The following is a 20,823-nucleotide window of genomic DNA, read 5'->3' as shown; positions in this document are numbered from 1 at the left end:
AACCAATTATTCTCCCCTTCTTAGTGTGTAGATATATTGTTGTATATTAAAAAAATTGAGAGAAACGATAGCTTTAGTGAATTAAATTGTTCAATATTAGAGGGAGAGGAAGATCAAACCCGCATTAGGGTGTATAAGTATTATTACTATCTGCCAGTGGATTTAAGAGAAAATATGAGTGCATTTGACCCCAGCAATGACATTTTTCTCTCCACTAATTACCATTGATTACCGCTCTTGCTTTTTCTTCCTCTCCTTACTCTGCCTTAATATATATATATATATATATATATATCTCTGTTAAAAGGACTAGAAACAGTAGCGGTGAAAAAGAGAGAGCATTTGGTATTTTAGTACCAAACAATGTCACTTTCGTCTCCACTAATTATCACTCTAGATCCCATGTATTGTGGACATAGGTTGGTTCTAACTCTTCCATTATTCCGTATGCATAAGACACGGCGGTAAAGGAAAAGATGTTTGTCACTTACTAATACTGTTCAGTAATATTTTTCTTACAAGAGGTCTTAGATTCGAATTTTAAGAATGCTAAGTTCGCGACGAATTTATTCGCTCCCCTTTAGTGTGTAAATATATTGTTGTATAATTCTTTTTTTTTTAGACAAACGATAACGTTAATAGGTTAAATTGTTAAATATTAGAGGAAGAAGGGAATCAGTGGAGATCGAACCAGTACAATGATGCATAGACATTATTATTTTGTGGCACTGAAATTAAAAGAAAATGTGAGTGCATTTGACCGCACCAATGACATTTTTCACTACACTAATGATTGATTACCACTCTTGCTTTTTCTTCCTCTCCTTACTCTGCCCTCATATTTAAACCCCTTCTCACTCTGTCTCTACGTATTCTTTTGCTTTCCCTCTCCAGTTGATAGTTCACAAAACCACACACACCTCCATTTCTAGCCTTTGCCTTCAAAGCCTTTTATTCTCCTTCAAAATTTATCAATCTTTTTTTTTATTTTTTTTCTGTAGAACTGCAAATAATCGTGACAAAGAGACAACAGTTATGTCACCATCCCCTTATTCGTAACTGCACGGTGAGTAAAGCGATTAGTGACGGAGTAGGCACCCAGAAACGTTACAGTAGCGGCCAAGGGTTACAAAAACAAAAAGGTGACTACTGCTTGTTTTGTTTTTGTTTTGTTTGTTTGATATTTTTGTTTTGTATGTATGATTTGGAAGTACTTCGGAAGACATGTTGAGTGCTCTTTTAGCAACCCAACAACAAATAAAGAATCATTGTGAAACACAAAATATCCAGAGCCAAAATGTCCAGCGTTCTCATTTGCCTTGAAGTACCACCTTAGACACACATCCAAACCAGACACAACGGCTCGTATGCACTGACTTATTAAACACAAAACACACAGCCCTAAGATCCTGTATTACAATTTGGATTTTTCTTACGCTTGCAAAGGGGAAATTAAAAAATCATATTGAAAACCCCTACCGAAGCACATTAATAATATTGCTAATGAATGTGGTTCGAGAAACAAACCTTGTTCGAGTGTGACCGATTGGTTACAACACATCACTCTGTACACAAGATCGCCCCCAAAAAATTTGACAAGTTACCTACTTAATAGATTAATGTAGACAAATGTGAATTTGGTTAGTAATTAGTAATCTTTGTTTAACCGGTATTTTTATTCCTACTTAACAAACCAATTTGAATGGCTTAAAACTAAAAAAATGTGAAATTTAATAGAAAAGTTTCAGTTAGACCTTATTTCAAACACATGCTCTGTTCTCCTTGAGGCTGCGGAACAACACATCCACCAACATTGATTTACAGAATCTGTTTCAATCACTTTCTCATCAACCCAATAGAGCACAGTGTTCAAAAGTTACTATTTACAAAATCTATCAATTACTTATATACATTGTATTATTTATATATTTGTTTGGGCCCAAAATAATAGTTTGGGCCGAAGGTAGGATCATCCTCGGCCCGGGAGGCCGTGCGGCGAGAGGGCCATGGATCGTTCAACCCGTGGGCTTCCAAGCCTAGGTCGGATAGATCATAACGCAAGTCGAGTCCTAGTACAATGAGGAGTCTCGGCGGGATCAGTAACCCAGAAAGCGAATCCGGCTCAGTTAAGGACTAGGTTCACAATCCTAGTGAAGATAGGACTGGTCGAGGTGGTGTTGATCCGGAAAGGAAGACCTAGTCCGAGTAGGATTTTAACTTGGATTCAAGATACAGCGCTATAAATAGGGGAAGCTGTGCGTCAGAGAGAGCCCCCTGCAAATCAATACAAAATTGCCCTGCGCAAACTCTCAACAACTTGAGATCTTTTTCCTTTTTCTTTTTCGCTGACACATCTTCCGTTGGCATCAACAGCACTGTGGAAGCAACCGGTGATACCTTAAGTCGGCATAGATAACTCTGTCACCGTAGAATTAGTCGTTCTCGCAGTATCTTCCGTTGGCATCAACAGCACTGCGGCGAGAGCGGTTGATTACCTATCCAAGTCTCGGTCGAGAAGGGTTTCTAAATCTTTATTGGTCGAGGTCATCTCATTAGCCTTCTTGGCGAAGTGAGGTGTTACAGTTATTACATTCGGCACATTGAAAGCCGAATTTGATATTGAACTTCGTAAGAATAATAACCTTGTCTTCAGGTTCGAGAGCCCAAGAGGCCGAGACGTGTTCCTTTCTCGGCCGCAATCGCAAGACGCAGAAGTCAGCCGCGCACCCAACGCAACATCAACAAAATTTACTCCTCGGCCGAGCTCGGCCGACGAGTTGGCACGCCCCGCAATCACCGAATGACGTAGTTAGCCTTTAGATTACTCGGCTTGCGCGCCACGTAGGCTTTGTAGTTTCTAGGGTCAACATTTTGGCACGCCCAGTGGGACCCAGTGCTAGACTACGAAGTTCATGCCAATTGAAACACGATCGGTAAAAAAGAAAACAGCTATGGGAAAGTCGACAGCCGATTTGCCGAATCAGAGCATAGGACAAAGTGTGCCACAGGCGCAGAATCCCCTTAGCGCTGTGACACCTGAGTCCACGAGCGCGACTCGCCGAGAGAGAGAAGTTAATCTCGGCGGTCAACTACGCGGTCTAGAAATCCCTAACAGAAACACCTGCGTTCTTAATGAAGGGATAGTAGAAGAGTGCGATAAGGATGGTGGTGAAGGATCTGATCCGCCAACAAGGTCGTTTCTTCGAAAGCGACTAGACGAGCAGTCTCGGTCAGTCGAGCAGACGTTTAGTCGAGGCATTGACAAGCTGCATGACGTGATACTCAGTTCCAATGAGCGACAAACCAGATTGCTCGAAATGCTGGTTAGTAAAGTCAGTGACAGCAGGCCTTTCGATCTTCTACAGCACTTACCACCAGGAAACAATCCGTTACCAATTGTACCGGCCGAGCCTATTCCTGCTCGGCTCAAACAAGTTGACTTGGAAAAAGGAGGAGGGTCGAACAGCAAGTCAGACGGAACCGACCAGAGGGTCGAAGCAACACCTGTTGACATGACCGAAGTTCAGCGGATGATCGACTCGGCCATGAAGAAAGGGCCGAAGTTTCCTAAGTTTATCCATCCGTACCCGGCCTACGTGGAAACGTTCGGATACCCGAAGGGTTTCAAAATCCCAGATTTTAGCCTTTTTGGCGGTGAATCGTCTCTGTCTTCGTTGGAGCACGTGGCTCGTTTCACCGCGCAATGCGGGGATGTTAATAGTGATTTCCATAAGTTACGGTTGTTCAACTTCTCATTGACCGGTTCAGCATTCGCCTGGTATATCAATCTCCCTCCTAATTCCGTCCAAAACTGGGAGGGGTTGGTCGAGAAATTCCACGAGCAGTTTTATCGGCCAGGGATGGAGATGTCAGTTTCCTCATTAGCAAGGATGGCTCAAGCATCTGATGAGTCACCAATGGATTATCTTACCAGGTTCAAATCAGCCAGGAATTGGTGCCGAGTGCCTTTACCCGAAGTCGAATTTGTCAGGCTTGCTTTGAACGGCCTCGACGTCGAATACAAAAAGAAATTCTTGGGGGCAAACTTTCGGGATATGTACGAATTAGCCCAGCATGTCGAGCAGTATGATTACTTGCTCCGCGAGGAAAAGATTTCGAAGGTTCCAACTCGGGGGACGATTTACAAGAATCCTACTGTCAATTATGCATCAACTGAGGATGAATGCGTTAGTGTGGATGCAGCTGAGATAGTGATAGATAAGCCATACGTCTGCAAGGCATTGACTCAAGTTGACTCTAGGGAAGTCAAAAGTCGTTCGGCCACTGAGGGAACGTTGAAACCGTCAAAAGTTTATACTTTTGATATTACAAAGGCTGACGCAATTTTTGACCAACTGTTATCAGCAAGAATCATCAAGCTTCGGCCTGGTCACAACATCCCCAAGGCCGAAGAGCTTAAAGGAAAGGTATATTGTAAATATCACAATTCAAGCAAACATACGACAAACAATTGTGTCGTGTTTCGAGACAACGTCCAAAGCTGGATTGATAATGGCAAACTGAAATTTCCAGAGAAGAAGATGAGTGTTGATACCGACCCGTTCCCCACGGCAACATTAAATATGGTTGATGCATGCCTCCCTAAAGACAAAGGGAAAGGGAAGGTCGAAGATGTTGCGACGCAATGCTTTCGGAATCAGAATTCTCGGCCACGTTTCATAGCCGATTTTCGTTCAAACAAACCACCTACAGCTTTAACGGGACCCGCTATTGTCAAACCTATAGTAGATTATACCACCGATGAAGACAGTGGGACAGCGGTTTTGTGCAGCAAATGCAGAGCCAAGGTCGGTAGTGAGCCAGAAGAGAAGCCCTCTTCGCTTATAACGGAACGACCTACGGCTGCAACCCAGCAGAAGGTTGCCGAAGTAGGCCAACATCAAGGGGTTTTTTATAGGCTCGGTCCTAAAGTACGGATGGAAGAGACACCCCCGGTCAGGCGGTGCCTCGATTTTGTTGCTTCATTCTATGACGATGATTACTATAAACGTAATTCTAGCAGTTCAGAATCATCGCGGAGCCAAAAAACCTTCAAACCTCCCGAGCTTAGAGATCAACGTTGGTATACATATCATTCTTCGAAAGGCGTCTACACCGCGTTGTCCAAATCCCAGAAATGCCGGCATCAAAGGATAGATTGCATGGCCCGCCGACGGGCAGCCCAAGAAACTTCGGTCCCTAAATGGCGGCCGAAGGACACCATTGCTACTGATGGTGAACGACCACCTCCAGCCATTATGACAGAGTTGGCTCAAGGGAGACGACTGGTCGACCAAGATGTCGAAACCACGTTTGAAGAGGCCGATAAACGGATCAAACTTCTTCTTCGACCAGGGGAGATGAAGGCGCGCCTTGAACATTTCAGGCAAGAGGCCGAAAGCAAATTAGCCCCGCCGGCTGTACAAGGACCTTTGATCAAGATCCGACGGAATTTGCACCCCCCGTTCCTTGGGGAGGCTTTGGAGTACATGCGAGAATTTCATAAGAAACATTCGGCCAATGATCTGTATGGCTTGCCAAAGACATGCCAGGACACCATTGATCTAGTCCTGACTTGTCCTGATGTCGAGCGAATCATCCAGAAAACCTCAGACCCAGGATTGAAAGCAAGGTTCCAGCACATACGAGAAGCTCGTGTCCTTGGATTTGAAGTCGACCCATACACTGATATTGATGCAGCCGACCTTCATTTCTCAATGGAGGACCTTCAGTATTTACGATATCACTTCGAAGTATTCTCGGCTGTTTCGCTCTTCGGCCTTACGACCGATAAAATAGCACGTGTTGCACGTCTAGATGCTTATCTTGACACTAGGGATGCCCGGCTACACTACCAGGAGCAGGTCCTGACCCCGAGCACACTGTCGATCTCAACCTCACATGAGGTAGGTACGCAGAACCAACAAGTTGCTGAAGCAGCACCACAGGATCAAACCATCGAAGAAGGAACAGAAGAGGCTCGTTGTCCAACCTTGACAGCAGAGTCCGCGGTTGCCGACCAGACAAGAGATGAAGCTAGTGAGGAGGGTCCTAACCCGATGGGCCCGTCAGTCATGGATAACATGGAAATCAGTATGGTCCATGTGTTACCCGCTGATTTTCAATCAAACACGACCCAACCGAACTTCCTCGATGGTGACGTAGTCGTCGAATAAGCCGGCCATGTTGATTTTGTATCTGTTGCTGAAGTTGAGTCAACGACAAAAGATGACAGTCTAAAGGCGGCTTTGGCCGAATTGTTTCCTCGTTCATCATCGGCCAAACTTCGCCATTTAAAGCCTTTGTATGTGACGGCCCATATCGAGGGGTATCCAGTTTCTAAAGTTTTCGTCGACTGTGGAGCTACCGTCAATATCATGCCTCTAAACACCATGAAGGCCTTACGTCGCTCGAATGACGAACTTATTCCGTCAGGGATCACAATGAGTAGTTTCGTCGGCGATAAATCCCAAACCAAAGGTGTACTTCCGTTAACTGTACACATTGCTGGTCGCACTCACATGACCGCATTTTTCGTGGTTGATTCCAAAACCGAGTATAATGCACTGCTCGGTCGGGACTGGATTCATCAGACCAGCTGTATTCCTTCATCATTGTATCAAGTGCTTGTATTTTGGGACGGCAACTTGGTCACTGTTCACCTGGCCGATAGTCAGCCCTTCGAAGCTAACATGATCCAAGCACGGTATTATGATGACCACGTCGGCTACATTACATTGCAAGGCTTCAATGAAGAAGGACGGCCGACTCGGATTTCGATTCAGAAAGCTATCGAGGTTGGCGCCGAGACTGTCCAGCAGGATTCGGCGAGACTCGGATTAGCCAATTTCCTCCCCGAAGCTGATGTTTGACACCGATCAGGAAACACGTAGGGCCGCGGTTTCATCTACTATGGAACGACTGCTGGCCCATTGGTATACTATATCTAAACAACCAAATTCGGGCGTTAACCTCGTCGAGTTCCTTGCCGAAGGAGATAATGGTCCTGTCTTGTCTCTTGATAAAATTCAAGCCGCCCCGGCCGAACTCGAAGATCATCGGCCCCAAGTTAAGAACCCCTTGGAAAAGATTAATGTTGGGACGGCCGATGACCCACGGCCTTTGTTTGTTAGTGCGTTACTTCCCCAACAAATGAAGGACGAGTTTCGTGCCTTGCTTACGGAGTTCAAAGATTGCTTTGCTTGGAGCTATCATGAAATGCCCGGCTTAGAGCGTACTCTGGTCGAGCATGAATTACGTATTAAGCCCAGATGCAAACCTTTCCGTCAGCCACCTCGTCGATTCTCGACCGAAGTGCAACTCGGCATCAAGGACGAATTGGTTCGGCTTTTGAAAGCCGGGTTCATTCGGACAGCTCGATATGTTGAATGGTTGGCAAATATCGTGCCTGTTTTAAAGAAAAATGGTGCACTACGCATCTGTATCGATTTCAGAAATCTGAATTTGGCAACTCCCAAAGATGAGTATTCAATGCCGATCTCAGACCTGTTAATCGATGCTGCGGCAAATCATGCAATCTTATCTTTTATGGATGGACACGCCAGGTACAACCAAATATTCATTGCCAAAGCCGATGTGCACAAAACTGCTTTCCGTTGCCCGGGGGCACTCGGTACTTACGAATGGGTTGTTATGCCATTCGGCCTCAAGAATGCCGGCGCCACATACCAGCGGGCGATGAATACCATCTTCCATGATTTAATTGGAACCATCGTCGAAGTTTACATCGACGAAGTTGTCATCAAATCTAAACGTCGACAGACACATCTGGACGATCTCCGACAGGCTTTCCTCCGCATGCGTCGGCACAACCTCAAGATGAATCCTGCCAAGTGTGCCTTCGGCGTATCGGCCGGGAATTTTCTTGGCTTCCTCATGCATCACCGTGGGATTGAAGTCGATGAGAATATGGCCCGCGCAATTATCAATGCCCCACCCCCAACGACGAAGAAACAACTCCAGTCCTTACTCGGACATATCAATTTCCTCCGCCGATTTATTGCCAACTCAGCAGGTAAAATGAAAGCGTTCTCCACGCTTTTGAAACTCAAGGACTCAGATAAATTTGTGTGGGACGACGAGCATCAGGCGGTGTTTACGAAAATCAAAGTCTCTCTCACGAACCCACCTGTCCTGGTTCCTCCTCAGCGCGGTAAGCCTCTTAAGCTCTATATCTCGGCGGCCGAAGAGTCCATCGGGTGCCTCCTTGCGCAAGATAACGACGCCGGACGAGAGCAGGCTATTTTTTATCTCAGCCGCAATCTCAGTCAACCGGAGATCAATTATCCAGCCGTCGAGAAGCTATGCCTGGCCGTGTTTTTCACCGCTTCCAAGCTTCGGCATTATATGCTCCCATCAGTTACCCAAGTCATTGCTCAGACCGACGTCATCCGCTATATGCTCACCCGACCAATCGTAAAGGGCCGCATTGGGAAATGGACCATGGCACTGTCCGAATTTAGCTTGCAGTACATAGCCCAGAAAGCTATCAAGGGCCAGGCACTGGCTGATTTCCTTGCTCAACATCCCTCCCCATATGGTTTTGGGGGCAACGATGTTGAAATCGGCATGGTTCAAACGCGCGACAACCACTGGACGATGTACTTTGACGGCTCCAGTACGTCATCTTCGGTGGGCGTGGGAATTGTCATTCAATCCCCGAACCACGATCGCTGGTTATTTTCGCTTAAGTTGGATTTCGAATGCACCAACAAGCAGGCCGAATACGAAGCCCTAATCGTCGACCTTGGAATTCTTCATGACCTGCGGGCAACCCGCGCCCTCGTCCTCGGCGACTCCGAACTTGTGATTAACCAACTCAATGGTTCCTTTCGTTGCATGAGTTGTACCCTGGCGCCTTACCACATGATCGCCAGCTATTTGGCCGAGTCCTTCGACGGTATTACATTTAAACATATTTCCCGGAGTCATAATACCGACACAGACGAATTGGCTCAAATTGCCTCCAGCGTACAACTCTTGGGGGGTAAGCTAGGCCGAGAAATACCCGTGTTGCGACAGCTATACCCGGCCTTGGTTAACCAACAAGTCCTCCAGCGCGACAACGTGATACGTACAAGAGTCATGTCCTTACCTTCGTTGTTAGATCGAGACGACCCTGTGGACGTTTGTGCCGTCGAGGCAGTACCAGATGATTGGAGAAAGCCCATTATGCAGTACCTCGATAATCCCAATGGTAAACACGATCGCAAGACAAGAGTTCACGCCACGAACTATGTCATGTATCAGAATGAGTTATACCGAAAAGGCGAAGATGGTTTGTTATTACTATGCCTCGGCCCCCAAGAGAGTGCTCGGGCGATTACAGAAGTCCATGAAGGGGTATGCGGAGCTCATCAATCCGGACGGAAAATGCGATGGCTACTTCGACGGCACGGCTATTTTTGGCCAAGGATACTAAAGGATTGTATCGAGTTTGCACGAGGATGCGTACAGTGCCAAATCCACGGGCCTATACAAAGGGTCCCGGCCGAATCATTGCATTCGGTCATAAAGCCATGGCCGTTTAGAGGATGGGCCATGGACGTCATCGGTAAAATCACGCCATCTTCAGGAGCTGCTAAGCACGCATGGATAATAGTCGCAACCGATTACTTTACTAAGTGGGTCGAAGCGAAATCATATGCCGAACTAACATCTAAAGAAGTTTGCGACTTCGTGGAGGAACACATCGTGACCAGATTTGGCGTACCAGAAACGATCATAACTGACAATGGAACAATCTTCACAGCCGAGAGGTTTAAAGAGTATACGGCAAATTTGAAAATTCGGCTCGAACAGTCTACACCGTATTATCCACAGGCGAATGGGCAGGCCGAGGCAAGTGATAAAGTGTTGATCGGCATCCTCGAAAAAATGATAAAAGGAAGGCCTGGCATGTGGCATTTGAAGTTGAACGAGGCATTATGGGCATATCGAACATCGCCCCGATCGGCGATTGCGACAACCCCGTACGCATTAACCTACGGACACGATGCAATGTTTCCAGTCGAGTTAAGCATAAATTCGTTGCGATTAATCGAACAAAGTAGTTTGTTTAGCGCCGAATATAATCAGTCCATGAGACAGGAACTCGAAGATTTGGAAGAATCACGACTTGACGCTTATAACTTACTGGTGGCACAAAAACGGATTGCCGAGCAAGCCTATAATCAAAAGGTACGACAGAAAACATTCAGCGAGGGTGAATTAGTGTGGCAAACGGTGTTACCCGTAGGACTAAAAGACCCTAGATTCGGCAAGTGGTCGCCAAATTGGGAAGGACCGTTCGTTGTGCATAAAGTATACGGAAAAGGGGCGTATCATCTTAAAGACCAGATCGGTTTGGTTCACAGATTGCCGATCAACGGGAAGTTTTTAAAAAAATACTACCCGGTCACATGGGAAATGCGGGAATAGAAAATCAATTCATTAATATTGGTAAGCATGTACAAGACGACTGAATTGATCGTTTTTACATCCAAGTGCCTTTAAGGCGAAGAGGGTAGGAGGGTGCCGAGCAGGGCCTTCAACTCCAACCACCGCACCTCGGCCATGATAACTTCAGCTTACCGATTCCTCTTGTCCAGTTTCAACCGCTCGACCCGTTTTGTGGTCGCCACGTACTCAGTTAGGCAATCCTTTCCGCCTGATTCGAAGTCTTTAGCAAGCTCGGAAGCAATGGCCGACCGACGTTTTGCTAGTTCGGCCATCTGACGGTCGAGCTCGGCTAAGGCGTTTCCTTTTACCCTTAGATCGTCGATTTTCGGACGGAGAGTGTCTTGAACGGCCGTGGCAGCTTGCAGGTCGTGTTCAGCCTTTAGAGCGGTCTGGAAGACACTAAATGTCTCCCGAACCCGCTCCAAGGCAGACGACGCCCGAACGATGGCATCTCCGCTCAGGCGACCGTCGGCTCCAAGGTCGTTCAGACATACGCCAAGCAGATCAAGACCGTTGCGCTCGAGTACTTGCGACGTTGAAAGCGACATGACTTCTCGCAACTGAGTCAGAGCGCTTGGATCGGCAGCTTCAGTAGTAGCGGCCGAAGGACCGGACTCTGCAGTTGTGCTGGAGATGAGGGCTTTTAATTCGACCTCCCACGAAGCCTGCACATACAAATCAGGTTAAGCTTAAAAGAAGTCATGACAAGAATAGCAAGAAGGTTTCGTTTTTTAACCTGCCGAGAGGAGACCTCGGCCATATCTCCAGGATCGTTGCTCGAACCTAAAAAACTCAATGGCCGAGCCCAGTGTCTCAGGGTGCTTCTCAGTTCACGCGGCCGATGGAGGTTATCTACGTTTGATGGCCACTGAGGCGGCCAAGAAATATAGATAATGCCCTTCGGCGCGTAGAATTTTCGGTGAAAAGAGTGTACAGGCACCTGACATTTAGTATTTTCTTCGTTTAGAATTCTAAAGTAGAAAAGCAATCAAGGAAAGACGGTAGAAGGTACTTACGAAGGCCGAAGTAACCTCATGCGGAGGAATGTAGAAGCCCTGGTCTTGAGGATGAACGGGCGACTCCGTCGTTACTTCGGGTTCCTCGGCCGGTCGTTTGCCACGGTCGGCTATGGAGGGGCCGATCGGGACAGCCGCTCCGGATGAGGGAAGGACATCCTGGTCCTGAGAAGGAGCGAGGGGTTCGGCCGCCGCTGTTGGTTCCTCAACCGGACGCTTACCACGATCAGCCGTGGAGGAGCCGGCTTGAACCGCCATCTCGGACACTGGAGGAGGTTGTCAGCGAGTATGAGGACGATTTGCCAGCGGGACCTCGTCGCTCCCCTCACCCTCTTCCAGAATGAAGACCGGGGGCTTTGGATTTTTAGGGGAAGTTCCCTCGGTCGCAGGAACCGCCCTTTTTGGAACAGGTGCCTCCTCGATAGAAGGAGGCACAACTGGTGTACCGGCCCCAGAAACAGGCCGCGTTTGAACTGTCCCTGCGGCCGGAGCTAGCTGTTTCTCGACCAAGGGTTGGCCGACGGCAGGAGAAGGGGAAACCCTGGGAGTCGTCGCCCCTGAAGTTTGACTGGAGATGACGTGGATCTCCCGTGCGCCCTTCTTTGCCAGCTTTTTTACCCGCTTGGCAGGCGGTGGAGGTTCGACACCCGGCTCGGCCTCTTGGCGAGGCCGTTTGGTCAGCACGGCCCGACCAGCAGTTTTATCCTTCTCAGCCACGACCGATTTTTTCTTGGTCGTAGCCGCGGCAACTGCCTCCACTTTTCTCAGTGGCTGACTACCTGAGAAGAAAAAAACAAATCAGTAAGGCAAATCAATATGCAAAGTTGAAGAAAAAGAAGGGAAATGAACAGTTACCTTGAGTTTGGGGGGCCGAGGCCTTCTTAGGTCGGTCACCGAAGAGTTTGTTCAGCACATCTTCGACCGGAGCACCAAAGAACTCCTAGGTGTAATCTTCCCACCAATCACCGAATGTGTCAGTGCAAAGGGTTTCTAGGGTGGCCGGTCGAATGCGGAATTTCTGGCAATGCTCTTGGAACTCCCTCGCGGCGGTTTTGCACTCATTTTCCGAGGAATGGGGTTCACGTCCACGGCTTAGGACTGTCCGGGAGGAGAGAAGGGGGACCGGGCAGCCTTGGAGATAGCCGAGCTGTCGAGCAAGGAAGTTAGGATGGTACACTTCCCAACCCGCTCGTTTCCCATCGCAGCCGAAAGGAAGGTCGCGAGTGAGCACAAACGACCCCCAGGACTGACGAAGGTCAGCATCTTCCCCCGCGCCCCACATGGATGTGGGTAGTCTGATGGAGGAGGGATAGTCTCGACGACGACATATCAGGAATTCGTCGTTGGAGAGGTCATCAAGAGCGAAGAGGTACCTAAATACCTCTTCGGCTTGGTGAGGAGGTGTCGGTCGGGAGGCTAGCTGAGGTCCAAGCGCCCCCGTTGGCGAGAAGTCGGCTATGGCCGGCCGAAGGGAGGCGAAGTAAACTTGTACCTAGAGTTAGAAGACCCAGAGGGGACCATTCTGGTGTGGGTCGATCTTGTGAAGGGTTGCCTCGGCCAAGCAGCGGAAGAGATAGGCGAGAATGTTGGAGCTCAGTGACAGGACGTGACCACTAGCCAGGGCCTCGGCTACCGGCATGTTCTCGACCAAGCATTTGTTCGACTTGGTACAATAAATGTACTTGTTGTACCAATAGAAGAGGAAAGTTTCATGTTCTCCTTCTAGCAGGTCCTCCTCTCCTTGGCCGGCGAAATGGAGATAGAGGGTGTTATAATTGAAGAAGTTCTTGTGGAACTTCTGAATGTCTTCCTTCGACGGGATTTGACCTTCACGGTTCAACGTCTCGAAAGCCCGTCGGTCAAAAAGCATCTTCAGGTCAATATTCGACGGGTACCCAGAGAAGGCCGCGTCGATAGGGATCCCGGTTGCTGAAGTGCCCAAAATGGCGGTGACATCAAGAATGGTGGGGCCGATGGGACCAAGAGGAAGAACCATGGTGTTGGTGGCTGAGCACCAGAAGCACAAGGCGGCTAGGAGAAGCTCCTTGTCGGGAACGACATCCATTGACGAGAGGAGGATGGCGTGGTAGAGGCCGAGGGCCTTCCATTGCTCGCCGAAGAGCCTTTCCATTCGAACAACCCAGGCTGCCCAGGTTGTGGTCGTCGAGGGCCAGGAACCTTGAGGTTTCGCCGCATCCCATCTCGACCATTCGAACCCTTGGAGCAAGGGTGTTAGGCAGTGCTCCTGGAGGAGGCCAGTAATGGTTGACGGAACTGCCGCCTTGAAAAGAGGGCCCAAGATTTGGTGGGGAGTGCTCATGTCACTTTCAAACCGTATGGTTTTGATCGAGCTCTGATCAAGAATTTTCTGATGCTGTTCACATTCCCTGGAAAGTTTAGAGATGAAGGACGCCATTATAGGAAGGAAGCACGGCGTAAGAAGTTTTCTGGGTTGGGGGATTTGAAGACGAAGACCTGGGAAAGAGAAATGTGCTGAAGAATAAGGGCGAGAAATTTCGGAGTGATTTTGGAAGCGTAAAGTATGAATGAGGGATTTCCGTATTTATAGGATTTTGGCAGGAAGAGCAATCGTTTGAAATTCAAAACAAAGGGCAAAATCGACCGAATGAATTGCTGATCATGATAAATGTTCAGGAAATGCGGTTGAGAAGACCGAAGGTCTCAGGTTTTGGGGGCGCACGATTGCGTGTGACGGCGAAATTAATGGCGGAAGACGTTTCGACGCCTGCACGATGACAAGTGACTCACGGATTGAGGTAGTGGCTCGCGGATTGAGGTAGTGGTTAAGTTCAGCCATAAGATCATGATGGCAGGACGGTTCAGGCAGCCGCACGCCTTAGACGTCATTATTGGGGTTTTGCCGTGTTGGAGGACGCCACGTGGCGAGTTTGGTTAGCAGGATCAAGATCGTGCAATCATGTTCAATAAACGCGCCTTGGAACTCGGGCACTAGGGTTCTGAGTGGTAGATTCGCTTCTTCAAGGCCGAAACTCGGCCGAAGAATTCAGGCCGAGGACCTCAGAAGCGAGGGGGCAATGTTTGGGCCCAAAATAATAGTTTGGGCCAAAGGTAGGATCATCCTCGGCCCGGGAGGCCGTGCGGCGAGAGGGCCATGGATCGTTCAACCCGTGGGCTTCCAAGCCTAGGTCGGATAGATCATAACGCAAGTCGAGTCCTAGTACAATGAGGAGTCTCGGCGGGATCAGTAACCCAGAAAGCGAATCCGGCTCAGTTAAGGACTAGGTTCACAATCCTAGTGAAGATAGGACTGGTCGAGGTGGTGTTGATCCGGAAAGGAAGACCTAGTCCGAGTAGGATTTTAACTCGGATTCAAGATACAGCGCTATAAATAGGGGAAGCTGTGCGTCAGAGAGAGCCCCCTGCAAATCAATACAAAATTGCCCTGCGCAAACTCTCAACAACTTGAGATCTTTTTCCTTTTTCTTTTTCGCTGACACATCTTCCGTTGGCATCAACAGCACTGTGGAAGCAACCGGTGATACCTTAAGTCGGCATAGATAGCTCTGTCACCGTAGAATTAGTCGTTCTCGCAGTATCTTTCGTTGGCATCAACAGCACTGCGGCGAGAGCGGTTGATTACCTATCCAAGTCTCGGTCGAGAAGGGTTTCTAAATCCTTATTGGTCGAGGTCATCTTATTAGCCTTCTCGGCGAAGTGAGGTGTTACAGTTATTACATTCGGCACATTGAAAGCCGAATTTGATATTGACCTTCGTAAGAATAGTAACCTTGTCTTCAGGTTCGAGAGCCTAAAAGGCCGAGACGTGTTCCTTTCTCGGCTGCAATCGCAAGACGCAGAAGTCAGCCGCGCACCCAACGCAACATCAACAAAATTTACTCCTCGGCCGACGAGTTGGCACGCCCCGCAATCACCGAAGGACGTAGTTAGCCTTTAGATTACTCGGCCTATGCGCCACGTAGGCTTTGTAGTTTCTAGGGTCAACAATATTATAATACAGTATGAGCACCAGCCTGTAAGAAACCATAGTCAGAAAATTAACCAACATAAACATGCATTCCAACATACTTATATACATCTTTGTAAGAACCCCAGAGACAAAATCAGCAAAACAGAAGAAAAAATGACTTACACTTTTAAGGCCTACTGCAAGTCTGGGACTTCCCCTTTGTTTATCCTCATTTTCTCATCCAAAACCAAATTTTAGAAAACAAACAGTCTGTAAAATTCAAATTCAAACTCAGCACAAACAGTCTGTAAACACCCTCAATCCCCTAAAATCCCACCATATTTTCAGGTCGACTCTACAAATTCAAAAACCCTCCACATGCAATCCCTAAAACAGATTAAATTGGTTCAAAAGAACCGGTTCTCACAACCACTTCCAAAATCAGCAAAAACAAAATCCAGAAATTGAGAGTTGTTCATCAAAACATTAACTCCCAAAATTTCAAATTATTCTGAGCCGACAAACTTTCCAGAACACTAAGAATCACAGATCGGAGGTACTTACGCGTCATAGGATTTAAGCAAACCCGAATTGAACCATCAAGGAGAGAGCAGCGGAGAGGAATTTTCGAGAGAGAGAGGGGGGGCTTTTAGAGAGGAACCGAAAACACCAATCGAGGGCTTTTTTTTGGTCGGTTGGTCGTCGTCGCCAGCTGAGTCGAGGAGAAGAGTGAGAAGGGAGAACGAAGAAACAGAAAATATAAAATAAATACAGTACATATATGATGGGTATATCAGGACATAATAGGAATTAGAGCAAAACTGGGAGGGTAATATCCGTAGAAAACTGGGAGAAAATTTCTCTTTCAAGATTCTCTTTTTTTTTTTTTTTTACCGAGCACTACAAATTAAGCAGCAGTTCATGCCTTGGCAAAAGTAGAAACCAATGGAAGTGAGACTTTGTCAAAACTCTCTGGTTAATAATCAAAATATCCTTTAAACTTTTCTTTCTAAATATTACTCGTAAGCGATCGCATCGATCAGACCCTTGTGTGGTCAAAAGATTAATTAAGAATTGACAAGGTTCTCCTCCCATTTGAAAAATCTCCTCCATTCCTTGTAAGATGTGCGGCATGACGGAGCTCTATTATTTTTTGTCGTTACAGTTGCCATCTCATTTTTGGTAAAAATATTGAATAAAGTTTTTCTTCTATGTGGTCGCATTTCTTCTCTTTTATGCATTTGTGCAAATTCAATTTCGTTAATTAACCTGTTTTGCTCTCTGTCTTAGAACAATGATGGAGCATTCACGTACCAACCGTAAGCTGGTTTTGTTCAAATTCCTGCATGGGTTCATTCTTTTATGCATGAGCACATGCCTCGAATCTACAACACTTCGCAGCCTTACTCTCCTTGGAAATGAATCTGATCGCTTGGCACTGCTAGACTTCAAGAAAAGAATAACAGTTGATCCTTTCAATGTCATGAGCTCGTGGAATCATTCCATCCATTTCTGCAATTGGGTTGGAGTTTCATGCCACCATTCCACCAAAAGAGTCTTGATGTTGAACCTGAAATCAAAAAAGTTGGTAGGCTCCATTTCACCTTCAGTTGGAAATCTTACTTATCTTACTGGAATCAATTTGAGAGACAACAACTTTCATGGGGAAATTCCTCCAGAAATGGGTCGTCTACAAAGCCTACAATATCTCAACCTCTCTCATAATTCCTTTGGTGGGAAAATTCCAACTAATTTGTCGCAATGCATACAACTAAAATTGCTTAATCTGCAAGCCAATCGGATGATGGAGTCCATTCCAAACCAACTCAGTTCATTGTTGAATTTAAAATATCTACGGCTTGATGGTAACAATCTCACTGGAACTATCCCACCTTGGATAGGAAACTTTTCCTTGTTGAGTAGTCTAATACTTGGCAAGAACAATTTTCAAGGAAGCATACCCAATGAGCTTGGGCATATAGCAGGCTTGGAGGTGTTCGTAGTTGAGAAGAATGATCTATCTGGTATGATCCCATCCCCAATCTATAATATTTCTTCCATATCCACTTTTAGTGTTGCTGTCAACCAGTTGAATGGAGAGCTACCAACAAATCTCGGCACTATGCTTCCTAATCTCGTAGACCTTTACTGCGATGTGAACAAATTCACAGGAAATATTCCCATATCATTGTCAAATGCTTCAAGACTTCAGATGCTTGAACTTTCTCAAAATGGTTTCTCTGGGACAGTCCCTGGTGAGAGTCTAGGAAACTTGCATAGCTTAGTTTGGCTAAACTTTTATGGCAATCAGTTAGGAAATAGAAAAGTTGGTGACCTGAATTTTCTTAGTTTCTTGGCTAACTGCACTAGTTTGGAGCATTTGAGTCTTTTCGATAATAATTTTGGAGGAGAAATTCCGGGATCCATAGCCAACCTTTCGACCCAACTTAATGTTCTTAGTCTGGGGGAAAATTTTATACATGGAAACCTTCCTAAGGGAACTGGAAACCTTATAAACTTGACCGCTTTAGTATTAGAATATAACCAGTTGAGTGGCAGTGTCCCGCATGAAATTGGGAAGCTAGATAAGTTAGTGGAACTGTATTTGGATTTTAACCAATTTTCTGGTTCAATCCCGTCATCCTTTGGTAATATGACTTCATTGTTATACTTGTACATGGACTCAAACAGGTTTGAGGGCAGTATACTTCCAAGTCTTGGAAACTGCCAATACCTATTAGATCTTAACCTTTCCAGTAACAACCTTACGGGCACCATACCTAAAATGCTTATGGAGCTTTCAACCCTTTCAAGTTCTCTAGACCTGTCTGACAATTATTTGACTGGTCCGATGCCCCTTGAGGTGGGTGATTTAGTGCATCTCACGGAGCTAAATGTATTAAGAAACCATTTATTAGGTGAAATCCCGAGCACCCTCGGCAGTTGTACTAGTTTGCAGCGCTTGTGTTTGCAAGGTAATAAGTTTGAAGGAACAATTCCTCAATCTCTTCAGAATTTGAAAGGCTTGGAAAAACTTGATATTTCAAGCAACAACTTGTCTGGGCCGATTCCTGAATTCATAGGCAAGCTTGGTGCTCTCAAGTATCTCAATCTTTCGTATAATGATTTTGAGGGCGAGCTGCCAAAAGATGGTATTTTTGCAAATGCTAGTGGTGTTTTTGTTCTTGGAAATCATAGGCTCTGTGGTGGCATCCCACAATTACATCTACCTTCATGCCCCCCAAAAAAACACCATTCATCTCGCGGACTACATTCCCCAAAAGTAGTCATCCCTATAACCTGTGTATTTGGAATCATAATTGCTCTATCATGCTTCTGTGGTGCTTATTCAATGCTGAAAAAGTCAAGAGATAGACGTGCAACTTCACGTTCTTATAAGGATTGGAAATCAGGTGTCTCGTACTCACAACTAGTTCAATCAACTAACGGGTTCTCTGCGGATAATCTTATTGGTTCAGGAAGTTTTGGTTCTGTTTATAAAGGGGTAATTCCTAGTGATGGAACAATAGTTGCTATTAAGGTATTAAACCTTCAACAACAAGGAGCTTCCAAGAGTTTCATAGATGAATGCAAAGCTTTAAGGAGTATAAGGCATCGTAATCTTCTCAAGATCATAACTGCATGCTCAAGCTTTGATAATCAGGGCAAGGACTTCAAAAGTCTAGTTTTCGAGTTCATGGCAAATGGAAGTCTAGACTCAATGTTGTATCCAAGATGTGAGGAGGAATCTCCAAGCAAAAGAATGAGTTTTATGCAAAGATTGAACATCGCCATTGATGTTGCTTCTGCGTTAGATTATCTCCACCACCATTGTGAAACGGCCATTGTTCATTGTGATCTAAAGCCGAGCAACGTACTTCTTGATGAAGATATGGTAGCCCATGTTGGGGATTTTGGTTTAGCAAGGTTCCTCTTTGAAAAATCAAATGATCCCACCTTCAGTCAAACAATGTCATCTCAGCTAAAGGGTTCTATAGGCTACATTCCTCCAGGTATGAGTTTCTGTCATTCTAACTTCCTTTTTATGTTCTTAGTAAATTATTACAAAAACCAACTGATTAATCTCTATTTATGAAAAATACATTACTGCCTCTTTTTTTCTTGAAAATAAGTAACATATAAATCTAAAGAAGATATTGTTCTAATAGTCAATTGCATACAACATATTGTATGTATGTCTTGGCAGAATATGGCACAGGAGGCCAAGTTTCCATACTTGGAGATGTTTACAGCTATGGGATACTATTGTTGGAAATGTTCATAGGAAAAAGACCTACCGATGACATGTTCAAAGACGGTCTAAGCATTTACCAATTCGTAGCCATGTCTTTGCCTGACCATGTTATGGACGTCGTTGACCATTCAATTATCCTCGACCTCGAAGCAGATGGTAATGTCAACAATGACATAGTGCGAGAACGAACTCCATCCAGACGTAACGATCGTGGCCCAGTGAAAGAAAAAAAATTAAAGGAATGTTTGGTTTTAGTAATGCAGATAGGACTCTCTTGCTGTGCAATGTCACCAAAGGAGCGGATGCTAATGGACTCGGTTGTTAGAAAAATGAGCACAATCAAAGACTCGTACCTCAAAGTTTAAGAAGACTTGAGAAGGACAAAGCATGTTGCTCAAAGGAGAAAGGACATGATCATCCATCAATAATATTTTCCACTCTCTACTCACCAAAATTTTCTTTCTGTTTTTGTTTTCTTTCTCTTGCTATCGCGTTTAATTTTGTCTTGTTGATGTTTGCGGTGTATTTTACTTATATGACTTAGAGCTTTCGAATTTTTATTTGTATGGTACTTTTTAGAATTTTATTGATTAGTGGTTTTTGTTGGATAAATTTTTTTTCTTATGTTCTTTGTTGATCAATGGCTAACACTGCAAAAAGTAGTCACAAACTGCTATCAGGTTTGATAGAATTTGCAAACGGTGCAAGGAGTGTGAGAGAGAATGTGGATAGTAAGAACATTGCTAGTTACATTTTTCTTCTTTAATCTCGGTATTTATTGTTATCGTTGCTCTAAAAGTGTTATTTTGCCAAATTCATAAGTAAAAACATAAAATAGATTTTCACTTGTAAAGGAGAGAAGCAGAAAGTTGCATGATGGTGAGAGCTTAACATTAAGGTTTAGTGCAAAAGGTCTGGAACGAAAGAGACTCTCCAGTTAGGAGCATTTTTTTGTTGTAGTTGAAGTTCTAGGTTCAATTTCCAACTCCATAAAATCGCTTGTATAAAACAAAACATTAAATTTAATATGAAAATTGCTAACATTTCATACAATATGTTTTATTAGAAAAGAATATAATGATTATTTCTGAAGTGTCAATAACAATTCTCAAAATATGTAGTATTGTCACTTAACTTCATAG

At 45.5% G+C, this 20,823-nt stretch overlaps 1 protein-coding gene and 1 long non-coding RNA gene across 4 annotated transcripts; one reads left to right on the top strand and one right to left on the bottom strand.

Moving 5' to 3' along the window:
* The first annotated feature begins 871 nt into the window (after nucleotides 1-871).
* LOC103433666 (probable LRR receptor-like serine/threonine-protein kinase At3g47570) lies at nucleotides 872-20,293 on the top strand. 2 transcript variants are annotated; one of them, XM_070819978.1, is made up of 3 exons: nucleotides 872-1,142; nucleotides 16,717-19,439; nucleotides 19,634-20,293. In XM_070819978.1, exons 2-3 carry the CDS (start codon nucleotides 16,721-16,723, stop codon nucleotides 20,044-20,046), a joined length of 3,132 nt encoding a protein of 1,043 aa, XP_070676079.1. In that variant the 5' UTR covers nucleotides 872-1,142; nucleotides 16,717-16,720; the 3' UTR covers nucleotides 20,047-20,293. The 2 variants fall into 2 exon arrangements, with proteins under 2 accessions (XP_070676079.1, XP_008370153.3); XM_008371931.3 differs by lacking the exon at nucleotides 872-1,142 and having other exon boundaries at nucleotides 16,447-19,439; nucleotides 19,634-20,287.
* LOC139194911 (uncharacterized) lies at nucleotides 1,444-16,241 on the bottom strand. 2 transcript variants are annotated; one of them, XR_011579692.1, is made up of 3 exons: nucleotides 15,610-16,216; nucleotides 1,755-1,827; nucleotides 1,444-1,604 (listed from the first exon to the last, which is right to left on the bottom strand). It is a non-coding gene; the product is annotated as an uncharacterized lncRNA (long non-coding RNA). The 2 variants fall into 2 exon arrangements; XR_011579690.1 differs by having other exon boundaries at nucleotides 1,444-1,827; nucleotides 15,610-16,241.
* Nucleotides 20,294-20,823: the final 530 nt, after the last annotated feature.

This window comes from Malus domestica, chromosome 04 (genome assembly GCF_042453785.1).
Source record: "Malus domestica chromosome 04, GDT2T_hap1".
NCBI lineage: Eukaryota > Viridiplantae > Streptophyta > Magnoliopsida > Rosales > Rosaceae > Malus > Malus domestica.
Note: the sequence above shows the minus strand (reverse complement) of the source record. Positions and strands in the feature narration are given on the sequence as shown.

Excerpts from the sequence above, each read along its gene's own strand:
- LOC103433666 (XM_070819978.1), top strand. The coding sequence starts at position 16,721 with ATGATGGAGCATTCACGTACCAACCGTAAGCTGGTTTTGTTCAAATTC. Across the intron at positions 19,440-19,633 it reads TATAGGCTACATTCCTCCAG|AATATGGCACAGGAGGCCAA; the intron begins GTATGAGTTTCT and ends ATGTCTTGGCAG.